The sequence below is a fragment of the Typopeltis vanoorti genome, chromosome 6 (assembly GCF_054136105.1).
Source record: "Typopeltis vanoorti isolate ZY-2024b chromosome 6, IOZ_Tvanoo_1.0, whole genome shotgun sequence".
In the NCBI taxonomy this organism is placed as follows: domain Eukaryota; kingdom Metazoa; phylum Arthropoda; class Arachnida; order Uropygi; family Thelyphonidae; genus Typopeltis; species Typopeltis vanoorti.
In genome coordinates this window covers 100,593,800-100,611,710 of record NC_143554.1, presented here as the reverse complement: position 1 = coordinate 100,611,710, position 17,911 = coordinate 100,593,800, and the positions used below count along the sequence as shown (strand labels likewise).

Below are 17,911 nucleotides of genomic sequence, written 5' to 3'. Positions count from 1 at the left end.
AGTGAGAGGAGTTATGAAAGAAATAAAGATATAATCTCATTACACAAGGGTGGTGCAATGACGGATACTCACATGTTTGACTATCGACCTATCAGTATCTCTAGAGTAAAGATTTTCGAGAAGTTGGTAAGAATAGCGTACAGAAATATGTGGACAAACAAAATATACTTTGCAAGGCAGCTTTACTAAAGGGAGGTCATGTCTGAATAAACTTCTCAAATTTTATAATAATGTTACGACTGAGTTGGATAAAGGGAATGGATACACTATGATACTATTGGACTTTGCCAAGGAATCGATAGAATATCACATGAAAGGCCGTCGCACAAACAAGAGAATATGAAATTGCAATATAAAGCATTAGCTTGGATAAATGGGTGAATGACAGACAGTTATTAAAGCGTGATATCTACGGAGGGGGGGGTGAATCGGAATCTGGAATATTTAACGTGACCAGTGGTGTGCTCCAGGATCAATCCTTGGACCATATACATTAATCATACTGGAAAGGGGCTTACATGGGATCTTCAGTTGTTCGCTGGTGATAGGAAGGGTAATCAGCGATGCCACTGATATGCAACATTTCCAGGGTGATTTGATTATGTTGGAAGTGTGGATGAACGATAATAGTTATATTATATTGGTGCTATTATGATTAAAGTCACTGACGAGACTAGAGATTTTGGAGTTATGGTGGATAGAAAGTTTCAGTTTAAAGGTCACAAGACAAAAATTGCAAATACCATCGGAGGATAATCGCAATTGAAACGAACATTGACATGTAAGGTTACGAAGTCATTTCGCCTCTTTACAAGCCCTCGATCAATCCTCACCTGGACCACTTTGTGAAGATTGGGACACATGGCTTCCAAAGGGATGAGAAAGCTGTGGAAAGGCCGTCAAGAAGAGTTACAAAGATGATAACGGAATTATGGGATACAGGTTATGAGGACAGATTGAGAATGTGTCGACTGCAGATATTGGTGGACAGAAGAAAGAGGAGTGATATGACAGAGGTCAATAACTTTTGACATGACGTATATCAGTTGATAAAATTGTTCATTATATTGAAGGGGTAGAGAGAACGATTATCTAACCAGTCTATATGGCAGAATGGCAGAACAGTTTAACTAACATTTCCTTTCATGAAAGATAAGGATAAAGACCCAAATAACTGTCGTCCAATAACATGCTTACCAACCATACTTAGGCTGTTCCCTGCAATCATAGCAGGTTCCATATACCACTACTTATCAGATAATCAGATTTATCCGATTGAACAAAAAGGCAAATTTTAAAAGTCTAGAAGAACAAAAGAACAGATCCTTATTAATAAAATGATTCTCAGAAATTCAAAAAGACAAAAAACTAACTTAAACATGACATGGATAGAATATAAGAAAGCATTCGATTCCCTCCCACACTCCTGGATCCTAAAATCGCTACAAATATTTGGACTTAGCAAAAACATATGTTCGTTTCTGGCTGCTGCTATGAAATCAGGGAAAACAACTTTAATAGTGAATAATGAACGATTCGGAGATATTAGCATTAAACGTAGTATTTTCCAAGGTGATTCCTTGTCACTATTACGCTTCAGCATTCTTTGTCTATAGTTTTGATGAAAACAAAACTTGGATATGAAATTCCTAAATGTAATATTAAAATTTCCCATCTATTGTATATGAATGACTTGAAGCTATATGGAAAATCGGCCCACCAAATAGATTCTTTATTGAACACAGTTCGTATTTTAAGTCAGGAGATCAAAATGGAATTTGGTTTAGATAAATGCGCAATTTTATCTATTAAACGAGGAAAAAATTAATGACACCAGCCATTTTAAATTTTGATCAAGAGAAATATATAAAAGCAATTTCAGCTGACGAACACTATAAATACCTAGGAATAGTAGAAGCCAGTGATATTCTCCACTCGAAAGTTAAACAACAGGCAGCAGCAGAATACACCAAAAAGAGCTAGAAATATTCTGGAAACAAAAACTAAATGGATTATACTCAATTAAAGGAATGAATTCTTGTCTTATACCAGTGATCCGATACACAGCTGGCATAATAGGTTGGATAAAAGAATACCTGGACAATTTGGACCGCAAAAGCTAGACAATTAATGACTATTCACCATGCATTACATCCACGAAGTGATATTGACTGACTGTACCCACCAAGAAGAATAGGTGGACGTGGTCTGCTGCTAGTGACACAGACTGTCGAAGAAGAAATTAGTTTAAGAAGTTACATCGACAATAGCACTGAGCAAATGCTTCAAGTAATTACACAAGAGGGCCTTCTAAAAGCAACAGGAAACAAATCCGATTACAAAAAGGAACAGCAAAATAACTGATATGTAAGCTGGAAAAATAAACCCTTGCATGGCCAATTTCTTCGAGGTACCGAAATAAACATTTGACGTGAACAAGACGTGGCCATGGCTACAATATGGGTACATTAAAAAAGAAACAGAAGGATTTATTCTAGAAGCTCAAGAACAGGCCTCACGAACTAATGCAATCAAAGCAAAAAATTTTGAACATCAATAATGACAGCAAATGCAGATTACGCGATCAGAAAGATTAGACTGTAGAACATGTAATCAGTGCCTGCAGCAAGATAGCTCAAACTGACTATAAATACCACCATGATCAAGTGGCCAAAATAGTTCGTTAGCAGGTATGCAAAAAATATGGCTTTCCTACTTCTGATGACTGGTGGCAGCATAAAATAGAGACTGTATTGGAAAACGAAACAGCAAAAATTCTCTGGGACTTTAAAATACAAACTGATCGGCATTTGGAACACAATAGACCTGACATCACAATTGTCGAACATCGACAGGTTTGGATTATCGATATCGCAGTACCTAATGATAACAACATTCACAACAGAGAACTGGAAAAATGACTAAATATCGAGATCTGGCAATCGAAGTTGGCAACACATCAAAGTTATCCCAATGGTTATCGGTGCACTTGGTGCAACTTCAAAGAAGCTGTTCAACTATTTACAGCAATTAAACATCAACGAAGTGACCCCCATATGACCTAAAAAAAAACAGCATTACTTAGAACAGTCCATATTTTACGACGCTACCTGACAGACTATTCTTAGATTCTTGGGTAGAATTTGAATTACTCTGTATCACCAGACAATTGTTGTTTAAATGATATCTTGTTTTGACTGTATTTCAATTATCTGAATATAATAATAATAATAATAATAATAATAATAATAATAATAATAATAATAATAATAATAATAATAATAATAATGGAAATAGGATGTGGTATTTCATTTTTATGCTAAAATATAACTACGCATGCAGCCTTGCTTAAACCAGTATACAAAAGCTCATTACAGATTTCAATCTAATCTCCAATTAAAGAAAGTTTGTATGCGTTTTTTGTTTCCAGTAGCTACTCTCTTTGGCAGAGGTAAATCGGAACTCCCATGTCCCGGAAATTCCGGTTTTTGAATCTCGAATCCGGAAAAAATCGACATTATAACTAACAGTATTTCGAATAGCAGTAAAATATACATAAAGGTTGACAATTATGAGACTGCGGCAAGTTTCTGCCTTACTTTTTCTCGGTACCTTCAAAATCATAGGTAGCAATAAACTCAGCTATCGATGAAGGATGAAGATCATCTGCCTGCTTTTGAGAAGGTTTAGGCTAAAGAATGTTGCGTCCTCCATTTGAGAAAATAAGAGTACATCATAACATTTATTTTATTTTTTACCAAAATACAGATTAATTCCAAGGATGAAAAAAATACAGATATGGTCGTGATTGGTCCTTAAGCCTAATTCTTAAGGGGAATGAAAAAAATTACATTGAGATGCTGCTAAGTTCAAACATATTTCGTTTTATTTTTTATAAAGTATTTTGCATTTAACTTACCACCAAATCGGAGTTGTTATGAAAAGAAAAAAAAAGACACCAAACATTTTAAAATTTTCTAAATGTCATTGATGAATATTATTAGTTGCAAGGGAAAACTCAATTGCTAAACCAATACATAACAACATCTAAGTAATTCAAAAGGACAGAAATGATGATTTTGAATAAATAGCAGAGCAGAAGCATCTCACTGCTTCCCCCAATTGTCTATACTGTCATTTTCTCATTGGATTATTACTAATGACACACAATTCCATGCTTCCATGTTCTTTTCTAATGCCATGAATAGGATCGCATGCGATGGTTAAGGTTGTACCCTTTGCACTATCTCGTGGTGATTCTTTTGCTGTCTCCAGCTTATATAGAAGAGCTAATACACAGACATTCTCTTGTCAGGAAAATGTTTCTTTACGGGTAGAAAATCTGAAGAAAACAAGTTCTTAAATAGCTTATTCGTTTCGATATGTAATTGAGGTACTATCAATTAATTACAGAAATCCTACAAAAAAGGAAAATATTGTGAAGGGTTTATAAGGAGAAAACTAACCATCAAGCTCAGGAGCAGTACAACAGTAAAGCCAGAAAGGTGATTCGCATGGGAAGGAAGGCAAACTCAGATTATGATAAGAAATTAGCTGAGTAGGTGAAAGGAAATATCAAAGAGTTTTTTTTGTTATGTGGCGAATAGGAGGAAGAATACCTATGGAAGGATAACTTGAATGAGTGCTGATGGTTGTTGGATGACATAAGCAGACAAAAATATCAAAATATATGATTTAAGAAGCGTCTACTTTTCAAGGATCTATTATAAAAATGAGGATGTTGCTGTGATAGATGTGAGAACAGACGTTGACGAATTAGAAGTACTTCGGACATTGCAAAATCTCAATGCAACGTGGAATTAGATAGGATATGCTAGCGTTTTACGAGAATGTGATTTGGGGTGGGATCTAAGACTTTGATAGAAAATTATAGAACTGTCTGAATCTCCAAAGTTGTGGTAAACGTATTATTAGAAAACTTGATCAAAGACAGAATTCAGAAATAGATAGAAGATAATATGATACGAATATGGGGACAACACGACACTGTGACGAGTAAGTTAATGCAAACTTTTAATAGAGTGACAATTAATTTGAATAAACGAAATAGCTGCATGATTATTCTGCTGGATTTGAAAAGATCTTTGACAGAATATCACACACACACACACACACACACACACACACACACACACACACACACACACACACACACACACACACACACACACACACACACACACACACACACACACACACACACACACACACACACACACACACACAGCTTACGTAAATTGAAACAAATGCGATGGACATAAAACTGTGACATGGATACCAGAGTGAGTGATTGTGAACCCCCACATACCAAAAAAGTAGTATGTGGGGGTGCAGAATCCATGAGAAGGTAAGTGACTATTGATGTGTCGCAAAGGCTCTATGCTTGAAGTACTATTGCTTAAATTTGTACATCAATTATACAAGAAATTATTTGATGGGAAATATTCAGTTGTTTGCTAATGATGCAATATTGGGTAGTATAATAAATAAAGTAGGGTACAGAGCTTGCAGGATGATTTAAATAGTTTGATAGAATATGAGTAAAAGATAATCTCTCAGTTTAATGTGGAAAAGTTAAGAATGTCGGGATTAAAAAATATTACAAGCTGTGTACCGCATTGAGGGTACTGTACTTCAGTAATTTGATGAACCCAGAGATTGGGAGGGGGAGTACTTAGACGGGGAATTGAATCTTAGAAAACATATTGCTATGGTGGCCAAGTTAGCTTATATGATTACTTAGTTATTGAAATGGAGTTGAGGAAATTGTGGAAAGGGTTCGGAGGCGAGTGACCAAGATGGGGAGTGGTCTGTGGGTGAGTCTGTCAGTTGTGATATAGATTCAGTTGTGAATCTATACTAACCACATAATATGTGGTTAGTATCTCCCACGATGAGTCTTCGGACTCCACAGAATAAAGAACTGGAGGGAGATGAAAGGATGCGATGAGATCATTCGGTATGGTGAATGTAATTGCTAGATTCTGTCATATGTAATGTTTTAGGACAAAGAAATATTTTATATTTGCTACCTCTGTTGGGAAATCGTACAAGGAAGTGTTTTTAGACCAAGTAATCGATGGCTAAACGGATAACTCATTCGATTTTTATTTACCAAAATTGGCTTCTAGTTTGACTCTGACCGCGGCATGGATGGTTCTAGTTTTTAACGTCTGAAAAATTATCAGAATAGTCAAAATGTAACCTCTCATGTTGCAAGATAACTAGTATTATCTACCCGCAAGGGTAGATAATACTAGTTATTATCTACCCTTGCAACTGGATATGAAGACATAAAATCATAAATAAATGAAAAGAGCTATGTGATAGAATGGAGCGATCACAAGTTGTGTATGACAAGAGTCGTTCCTTAGTCGAATCACTTTCTTCCGAATAAAATCAAGGATTCATAAAAAGGTTTAAAATTAAGCCATACTCAATGTGGAGTCAATCTTTGTTCTAAAATAAGGCTGATTAGGAGTTTATTGGGGATTATATATTTATGAAAGAAGGAATGCCTAGAGTAGAAGAGAAAGCAACGTTTTCTAGAAAGAAACTAAGATACGAGGCTGTTTTATGGTAGAAAGGATGGAAGGTAGATGTTAATCCGAGAAAAAGTATCTGATCTTGTCTGATGATTTTGGCATGATCTTAATTAACGAGAGCTAAAAAGGATTTGTTTTCCTCTAGATAAAGGAGAGAACTACATCATGATTTAGTCCCATTAAATCGGGATTTAGATTGTAGATATTTTTGAAGTTTGTTTTAGTATTGAAATAAGTAGGAATGGAAAAAAAAACGGTTTAGACAGCAAACTATAGTTACCATTTTCAGATATTGATATGTGATTGATTAAAATTCTCTGAATACAAAACAAAAGACTAAGATATATTTACATTCTCAAAATGATTACTGAAATATTCGTTTTTTTTTGGGGGGGGGTTCTGTTTGTTGATTCCATTTGCATTTAAACAAATACCAGACGTGATAGATTTGATTGTATATGTTTCGGACCACTGCTCGTTTCTTTAATTTCTTCTACTATCCGGAGAAGAGTACCGTTCCAAAAGGTCTTTTGGCAATTAGTTCATTCAATACAATTTTGAATTCTGCAATTTGTTCACGAATCTATGATGCAGTAGAGCGAAATCTCACTTGGGCTTAAGAAAAGCTCAAAGAGGGCTCTACAAAAATGCATACTGTTTAAATGGTAGCTATGGAAAACTTGTTTGGAGCCCCAAAGTTAACAGCCAGCACTATCTGTGCATGAAGACTGTTACCGTCGTTTTAGATTTGCTTTGATGTATTCCAAAATTGACTAAACATGACATCGACAAAGCGACTAGAAAAATATTATTATAAAGAAAATCTGGTTGACCTGCCTGGTTGACCGAGTGGTTAGCGTGTCCGCTCTCCACGCAAAAGGCTGCTGGTTCGATCCCGCCGTGGACATGGATGTGATTGTCTGTGAAAATACTAGTGATAGTAGTGGGCGGTAGATGGCGTTGGTGCAGTTGCGGTTCGTTGTAGTTGGTGGATTGAGCGATGGAGACAGAGTAGGTGCCCTCCCTGGATGAGTCTTTTGACTCCTTGGAGGTGTCACGTAATAATAATAATAACGCATCCACCCTGGACATAAAGTAAAAGAATGACAATAAAATTACAGAAAAATTGTATCAGCCCTCCTCCTTAATCTACGAGTGCTCAGTAGACACTAACATTTCTTATCTTTGGCAATAATAATCCTTCAAGGAACATTAAAGAACATAACTTGATTTTGCTAACACACATCGTGTACACATTACATGCAGAGCTAATTGCGATCACCGTCGAAGTTATATATTGTACTGAGACCATATTAATGGGGCACTAATTTGTCTAATTTATTCTTTTAATAAATTAGACAAATATATACCCTGAAGTTAAAATAAGTACTAATGATTGTAATAATTGACGACAAACTTAGCAAGAATACTTTTCGTATATAAAATCAAATTTAATTCATAATAATCAGAATTGCAAAAAAACTGAATATAAATGTCATTTTTCGTATTTTAATACAGAATTTACAATCGAAAATCTGTCTTAATGCGGAGAAATATAGCAATCCTTGAAGTACATTCATTGTATTAAATCATTTCTCTTACAACAGAACAATCAGTTGTTTCTGCACTTGTCAGGTATTGAAATTGGCACACAGAATTATCTTCATCTTCCTGTTAACGGGGTTTTGTCTTAATGACCTGTCAATGCTCTTCATACCAACCTCCACATCTACGTAGACTACTATTTACAGACCAGTTTTGACTCTTATTAAGCAAGATACACTGTACATTAAATGTGAAATACAACCTAAAGATTACCCAGATAATATTCATAAGCTCTGCAATAGGATTCGAACCCAGAGTGTGCAGAATGGAAAACAATGACTCTACAATTCAGTCAACAAGTTATTCATTCCCATTTCATTGACCTGCGACTACTAAGTAATTTTGCTTCTTTAAAATAATTAATGCTCCAATTAGAGAGATTAATCCTATCTGCATATCGCATTATAGTTGTCAGTTGCGCGTGCTCTTTTGTCGATTTACCTGTTTTACTGATAAAACCCGAGTTTCCTGGAGGAAAAACATTGCTAACTGCCTGAACTTCATCTGAAATCCATTTATGAAGCATGAAAAATTACATAATTCATGGAAATTTAAGTTACTTAAACATAGCCAAACTATTTAAACATTGCTCAATAATAACTGCCAAACGTAATGATTCATTGTCGCTACGCATCAACTGAACTGAAACAAATTACTGGCACTGTGTGATTAGAGTTTGTCTAATAATTTTTATCTCTCATCTAATCACAATTCATTAAGACATTATTAGGAGGAATGGATTGTTGCAGCAAATTAGCTTGGTTTTCTTTTAACGTAAATTTTACCACATTACGTTACACTACTAAGGCGTTCCACTATTATTAAGTTACACTACCTTAGTAAAATGTAACGGATAGAAAATGATTTGGAGTAAATATATAAGCAAAGGATAGAAAACAGACTTCTTGATTACAAAACCTAAAACTGCCATTGAAAGATGGAAACCATGGAAACAAAATAGGATTGTTGACTTTAAGAATTTTACAGAAATGTTAAAGAAGATTATTACATATGCATATTAAAGAAACATAACGATATAAGAAATATGTAAAGAAGCAGATAAGTGCATATTTACGATATTAAGAAAGGCCAAATGATATAAATGGGACATCGTGAGAGTCAGATGAGAAGTGCATGGAGGACCAGCTTCAGGATCGGAAGGAAGATAAAGACAAAGAGAAGCATACTGGAATAGACGATGCAAAATACTACAACCAGAGATTAGATTCTCTCAAACTTTGTAAAGATATGTTAATCAGTAGAAAAATCGTATAAAGACATTGCTAACCTTGAATCATTCTCAGGTACTCCATGTAGAAGAAGGGTATTCAATCCTACATAGTATACTGTGTCTTATCACAAATGCGTAATTCATGGCCAGTTTTTGTATACAAACTGTGTGGAGAAAAGAATGTTAAAGAGAAGACAAGACTGGCGTGGTTGTGAGACTGGCTGACATCTCTTCCTAGAGCGATTCGATTGAAAAGTTTTGCAAATGTTTCTGGAAGGATTACAGTACGGTTAACCTCAGCCTACGATGTCACAAATTTTATTTTATATAATATATACTTGCTATTTTAAATTCTTATCCTTGAATACAAAAGTGAACAACCATTTTGGAATAAATTGATTTTCTGTGATAAGCTGATATTATAACAAATAACTGTCAGGAATGCAAACCTTTTGTCTAATTATATTGAATTTGTGTATTACTATAAGGATTATTTGGAAAAGAAATGCATATAGAAATTGAATTAATAATAATTCAATTTATAATAATTCAAAGCAAGCACTCATACTGATAGTTCAAACCACACTAAAGGTCGGAAAAGGCATAAAGGTTTTTAAAACCCAATTGTTAGACTGAACGGAATAAAAATGTAATTAATAAATCATCTATCTCACATAACGTACTTTGAATTACACAAATAAATGGCTTAGCTCAAACATATGACAAGTTGAATATATGTGGCACGAGACATGATTTGTTTGACGAAAAGCGTGAAGTTCTCATGAGGATGTGTCTGTTTTGCGAAGTTGCGTGGAGGAACCCAAGCTTTTAAAAAGAAAAACTGTGCCCTTTCCCTATATATAACATCCGAGTAATTCATCTTCAGTTGAAACGTTCGTTTAAATATTTCTCATGTTCTAGATTTGATTCGAATACAAATCCTTCCAACCAAAAAGTCACATACTGTTTTTCTTAGTGTGTGTTTTTCTTAAAAAGCAAAATTAGCGAAAGGCAATAAATTAAGAAAAGGCAATGTTGTTAGTGTCATATATATTCAAAGAATTGCCTTTTAACGGAGAGATTGAGATGTATTAAAACCGCAGTATTTTTTATTTAAAAAAAACAGTATAATTTTGCACATAACAGACATTTCTATCTCCAACCATCATACCAGCTGGTATTGGGAAGTTCCTCATCGAATAAAATTAAAATAATCCATATAAAGGAAAATAAATACGCTTTCCTAACTTTGAACATCTCAATCCATGTGTCGATCCAGGTTACAATATCAGCAGAAAGTGATAGAAAGATGAAATCCTCATTTGAAAACTACTATCTATGAAACTTTAAATTATATTAACATTTTTTGACATTTTATTTTAAAATTATTTAACCACTCTTCACCGTTTTTCCCTACATTTACCTGTTGACTGAATGTAGCTAACTTTCTTAAACATTTAATGACTTCATTAATCTTTCACTTAAAGATGATCAAGAAGAAGTCTTTTAAAGACTTCAGAGGCAGATATTTACAGCAAACATGTTCCACTGAAAACCTGACACGCTGTAGATATAAAGCTTATGGATTTCAATTAAAAAAGATAAGTGATATCACTGATAGCTATCTTCATTCGTATAAAATTAGCCTTATTTATTTAAATAATTATACTTAGGATTATTAGGAATGACGATAATTTTTATTGTGCTATTTCTGACGGTGGTCACAGGAAGACCGATTAAAAGCCACAGGGTGGAGTTAACGATTTGCCATAAATCAGAAAATCCAGCTATCGTGTAGCAACAGGTTAATAAAGATACATAAATTGCCTGCCTACATAGAACTCAAACATTTACAAGCAAACTACCAGACTGATCTGATCTCGCTAATAGGTTTATTCGCGAATACTCTAAGCATTTTGCTTAGCAGATGACTTTAGAAAATCAACCATTAGAAACACTTCCAAATATTGGAAGACACGTCACCATGTTATGATGCATCTAAACCACGTGGAATTGGATTGCAACTATTGCTGATGTCAACTGTAATGAGTTATTAAACGAAATTGCTAGTTTTTCCCCCTATTGAAAGGTGAACTATCCACTAGCCAAAATACACTTCATATGTTGGGCCACCATGGTTATGAATTTATTTACAAATCTAAAGTATCCTCTTGGCATTTCGGCAATATCAAACCCTTAGGCACGCACGCACGCGCACACACACACACACACACACACACACACACACACACACACACACACACACACACACACACACACACACACACACACACACACACACACACACACACATTGTTATGTGATCGAAAAAATCTTATTCACCAATGTTGACATTTCTGGCAATATTCATATTAACAAGATATTAGCATACATAAATATATTTATATAGAAATATAGTCCTTCCCAAGCAGACATATGGATACACGGCAATAACAGACATATAAAATACCAGAGAGAGAATGTTTGAGATAGTGAACAGTGCCATAAATAACGTCACAGTGAACATTCAAAAAAAAAAAAGATTATAATATCTCTTAAAACACATGATAACCGCTTGGTCTTGTTGATTCATTCCATGAATTACACTAACATATTTTAACGACAAAAATCACTGTATTGTTGGAACCAGATAGCATTGTTGTGATATCTAGTTTCAAATGTTTCATGAACCGCATAAAAAATGCTCAATTTTATGAATTTTTATCATGGTATGAATATAATAATTAGATCTTTCTCCAAGTTCAAAATGAATGCAATATAAAATAAAAATCAATCACCGTGTTATATTGGGACTAAGATCATAAAAAAAAAAACTCTTAGTACTTATATACATATGAACATTATATACAATATACCATCCAGTGAAATTCACCATTACTCTGAAATAGATTTATATTTCATTGTTTAGTTACACATGATAATATTTAATATGTAAAACATGTCCTACCAAACTCGCATTTACAGAAAAAATGTTCCAGTTACAGATATCAGTTTCAACAACCCCCCCCCCCAGCATATCAACTGTTAATTGATGATATTAAACCAATAGAATAAGGTCTTACCGAATTGAATGGGGCATGGTAACAGATGAAGCGTCACTCATGGTTCCATGAAAAAGGTCGTTGAAATGGACATTATCGATACACTGTAAAAGAAAGACTAGTCTTAGCGACACAGTTAAATAGCAAGATGAACTTAGTTAAGAGGATAATGGACATGGTCACCATCTCACAACAACACACAAGTCACGTAGCTGACAGCAAAATAGGTAAACCACATTCAGATGTTAGGCACTTAAAAACCCTCTAACATTTATTACGAACTTACAATATTTTCGCTTTTTCGGCTATAGCCGACAGAAAAATCTTTCCCCCACTTCCGCACTTTCACGATGACCGCCTGACCTTTGACGCGAAACTAAAATTAGAGTAGAGAAGACATTACGCTGATAACGCCGTAGTCACTCAAATGTTCGACAAAATAGGCCTTGACTGTGTGTAAGATAACATCAAAGAAAACTGGTTAATATGTGCTATGAAAAACATATAGGATACGCGTGCAATATCTTGACCTATTCTCCTATATCTTTTACCATAAGCTGCATTCACAGAAACCTACGACGCTGGAGTCACGATTCACTACCGTAATATGTGATCGATAAACCGGGTAGCAGCACTACCCTCAGCCCGGCGCTCACACACACACACACACACACACACACACACACACACACACACACACACACACACACACACACACACACACACACACACACACACACACACACACACACACACACACACACACACACACTGTGCAGCCGTCAGCATCCCCCTGCTCTGAAGCTTTCCCGTATGACACCTATATGCTGCAATACAGCTACCTTTCTAGGGGGAACTATAACAATGTAATTGTAGCAGTCAACTAAGAAACTCACCTGACTGATGTCGCTAGTCCAAGCGGCCTTCTCCTGCATTGTGGGCGCCACGAGATGTAGAGTAACGGGGTTTCCTCCTTTAAAGTCGATAATTATCTTGAAATCAAGTCCGCCATAGTCCTTCTGGGTGCTACTTCCGCCGCTAGATGTCGCTATGGTACTGGTGTCGCTAAAACCACTTGAATGACTTGAGCCAGAACTAACGGAGCTTTCTGGGAAGAAAATAATAATAATAATAATAATAATAATAATAATAATAATAATAATAATAATAATAATAATAATAATAATAATAAAATGTTGTTTATATAGAAATTTCATAAATTATCTATCCTCTGATCTTCGCTTGTATCGTAAATTCTACCGTGTTTGACCATATTATGAAATTTTCTAGGATCAAATTATAAAAATATTAGAGATGAGCATATCGTAGAAACATGGCTTCTATGATAGAATCAGAAATTCATCTTCACTGTTTTTAAGATATTTTGTGGGATAGAATGCTTTTACGAATGTTAAGGAGATTTTCTTAAAAAGAATGGTAGTCACTCTCAGACTCACTTAGGATTTCTTCGTGATATTCCAGCTTATTTTTTCAGCCTGTCAATTGCTCACGTGTTTGAACAGTAAACAAAACAATCTGAACCAACACTTGTTCACTACCTTGAGAGCAATTCAGAATCCAATATCAGTAACTTCGCAACTGATAACTTAGGTATGCATGGTGATGTGGATATCAGGAGAGAATTCTTTATCAATCTTAACACAAAACAGTACAACCAAAGGATAGGCACACATAACTGAGCTTTGTGAGGAGTTGTTAGCATATTTCAAACCTCTTACTAGTTCTTAATATTTTGGAAAGGACTATAAGTATGTGGTACTATTGTATTATATGAGATCAACGGCAATCAGTTGCATTGGGCTGACCAATTCAACAATACTCCATTGATGCAAAGTTTAGCTGTACTTTCAATAACAGATAATAGACAATTACACTGTACAGTAAAGGTTAAGCTAATAGTAGATGTGGAAATCACGTTGAATGAATTGTATCAAACTTATACTAAGCAATGCAGGATCCATAAAGGTATTTGAATATGTTTACAAATAAGTGAATTAGCTAAAACACGTATAGGGTGAACCAAAGTTATTTGCATCAAAGTACTAGTCATGATTTTTTTTATTTTCAACTAAGATTACGAGGCCATTGTTATCTCTGTTAATTAAGCTTACTGTTGTGATCATTTTGCTTGTTGTTACTGGATAAAAAACCTAGTTTATGGGATAAAAAAATCGTGTCACTTTAGTATAAGGCTGACTCATTTTTAGCTGTGGAGTCCTAATAAACGTTCCTGGCTTCCTAGATGGGTCCACAAAAGATTGGTAACTAACCTATAGTAGATTAGTATTAGTATCAAGAGTGGAATAAAGATTAGCGAATCCAGGAACCTATTATAGAAATCAAATTAGTACTATTTTCAACACACTTGACATCGCCGGCTTCTCACACAGAGACACGAAAATAATTTTCCAACTACTCATTCAGAAAACTCCAATTCCCATGGTTGGATTCTTTAGTGAATATGTTAATCACTTGGTTGTCCAACCCAGTAATATTTCTTAGTCAATTCATTATAATAATATTTTTAAGTTAGTTATAATAATAAAATTAGTAATAATAATAGTGTCTAAACAAGAATAAAAATGGAGAAAATATCAACAACGAATTATACCCTTCTTTGCCTTTGAATTCCTTTCCTTGTACAAAGAATCAAAGTTTGGTTGTTGTTGATTTAAATGAAATCTGTACCACTCTTCGGACGATGTCTTGCACTATTAAGGTTGCTTCTGCTGCCATGCGCAGCTCTCTCTCTCTAGAATATCCTAATCTGCGCAATGAAATATATAATACAAAACAAATGCTTGTGCTGGACAAAGAACACGTTTTGGCCAGCATAAACAATCACTTCAGAAATATCAAGCAACCACAGATACTATTCGTAGTACTTCTGATTCTGAATTGTGGTGTCATTATCCATCATAGCTGAATTCGACAGAACTGGAGTTGCAAGCATACTAGTGCAATTACGCAATTATCAAGAATAATTGCAGAATTTGTTCTCCCAGTAACAAACGACTCCTTAAATCATGATCGATCCATTACTACTTTTAACCTTAACGAATACCCAAGCTAAATAGATCCAAGCATTTCCCTAAGATCACTACATGTTAGGGAATTTTGAGCTATCAGACATGAGGAGGTCGAGTTTTCCCAGACATAACAGCTAACATCCTGTTGAACAGATACCTCGACACAAACATCTCATAACTGAATGCTTTAGAATAGCTTTAGATAATCACCATGGTAGCTTCTCAACTTACAGAGACATCGCTTTCATTCATCATTTATTGTTCAGTTAGAATTATTCTGCAAGACTTTTTCACTCAAGTTGCTGCTGTTGCCTTTAGTGGGGACTCATTGCAAAGGGACTGAAAAAAGATGACGAAAAATGGTGAGGGAAAATTATCAGTTTTCCTTTTTTTCTTTTCGCAACCTAATAATAATCACAGGAAAAAACCTACGTTTATTAGAGCATTTGATGCAGAATTAATCATGCGGATTTCTTTAAGTGGCGTGAAACAATATTGGATCAATGAAAATATGATTCTAGAAGCTTCGTTATTGCTATTCATTTATAAAATCGTTTCAATATTTTTACTGAAATAATATTTGATGTGCTTGCTCTAGTGTGTGCAAGCGTGCGGAACAAAGAATCACTATAATAAAAAAATGAAACGATACTCACAAGCACTTAAGGTCCACCACCAGCCAAATATCCTTAGCTTCCATTAATATAATTTAATATAAACGGGTTAGTCTTATGCCTAATTGTATATATTTTCACCTAATTAATTTGGTGTGTTCTTCTGACTGGCTTGCAAGACCAAAAATACCAGTTTCTGGGAGGAAAATCCATCTTATCTCCATTTGAGAGATGTTAACTCATCTTTTACTGCAAATACTGCTGAACAAAATCACTGAGAATTTTTTTAAATCTAAATAATTATTAAAGATAATTGCTTGTTTATTTCACTATAATTTATTCACAGAGTTAAATTTATATTCTTCATTTCATTTTCTTATCTATAAATTATGTATTGCACTTAAAAATTCCGAAGGCTAGTTGAATTTGTTTTTCAAAGGAGTCTGGCCATACATTTGTGAGTGGCTCTTCAATATTCAAGGGATCCTTTAATGGCAAGGTGGATACCATGAGTCCAGGAAAGGCTTAGCGAGAAAATATCAAAAATGAAGATTCGCTTTATTTTATAAATTATAATTTTCATTTTCATCTAGATGATCGGTTCCCAACCGGTGGTACGCGTATCCCCAGGGGTACGTGCTGGGCCGTTCAGGGGTACACGAAAAATAATCAGCAATGGCGGAAAAACAAGTAAAGTTAACAAAATGCAAAATTCTATCCAGGACAGAAACAAATCAAAAAAATTTAAATAAAAACACGTTCATTCGTAGATGAATACGAACAAAATGAAACTTTTTCCTAGTCTATAAATCAAGCATTGCAATATTTAATTCACATTAACAATCCCTACAATACTTGTCATTTTCATTACTACAAGTAGAGACCTCAAGCGAGAGAAATGTAAAACTTCACATCAATGTAAGTAAAAATTATGAATAATATTTATATTTCACACACTACCACACATGTTTCATTCTTAAAAATAGCGATACACGCAGCGCAACCTATTATTCACTAAATAAACTGAAAATTGGTAAGGAGAAATATATACTATTTTTTACGCCAGTCTGCTTGAAATTTAATAACATAATTGACAGATCAACAATAATAAAAATGGATTATTTAACACAGTCATGATATTAAATGCATTATGGTTTTGCAATCTTTCGTCGGTAGAATTGCAATAAAAATGTAAAATTCTATCTGAAATATTAGAAATTATGAATATAATATTACGGAATGATAAATTAAATACGAGCAAATAAGCCTATCACTCAGGTTCATGTAGCCATTTTTAATTACCTGATGCATTACAAGAAGGCCGAGCTGTTCTTGAAGATGAATGAAAAGAAGGTGGTCCTTCACGTCTCGAAACAAAATAAATGCTATGAAATTTGAAGAATTTGAGGCATGCTAACTAAAAAAAGCCATTTGTGCACTTATTAATCAGCTCTTATTTAAAACCTTTCATCAGTAGTTCAATCAATACTTTGTACTAATTTTAAAACGTAATTGAGTCTTATAATACAGAATTCCAGTTTAAACTTCATTTTTAATTTATTATTACTAAAATGTATGTTAATAATTATTAAAATATATCCTATAGCACCTTTGGTTATTCCAAAGAGAGTGTAAGCGGAATCTTTCTAGCTTTAATTAACTTTTGGAAAGTTGAATTTTAGAAAATTTCCAACCAAAGCCGTTACCAATAGCTGAGTTCATGACTAGCGACGATTTTAGATGGATTGGGACTGACATCTACAGCCATTTCTTTATCCTAAGC

At 34.4% G+C, this 17,911-nt stretch overlaps 1 protein-coding gene across 1 annotated transcript in view; it reads right to left on the bottom strand.

The window, feature by feature from the left end:
- LOC150105752 (ras-specific guanine nucleotide-releasing factor 2-like) overlaps positions 1-17,911 on the bottom strand; it is a 294,996-nt gene that overhangs the window by 64,622 nt on the left and 212,463 nt on the right. Inside the window, exons 13-16 of the mRNA XM_090394546.1 lie at positions 13,361-13,572; positions 12,486-12,568; positions 10,834-10,842; positions 7,870-7,890 (exon numbers count right to left, since the gene is read on the bottom strand). Coding sequence (XP_090250672.1) covers positions 7,870-7,890; positions 10,834-10,842; positions 12,486-12,568; positions 13,361-13,572 — 325 coding nt within the window. The remainder of the gene's footprint in view (positions 1-7,869; positions 7,891-10,833; positions 10,843-12,485; positions 12,569-13,360; positions 13,573-17,911) is intronic.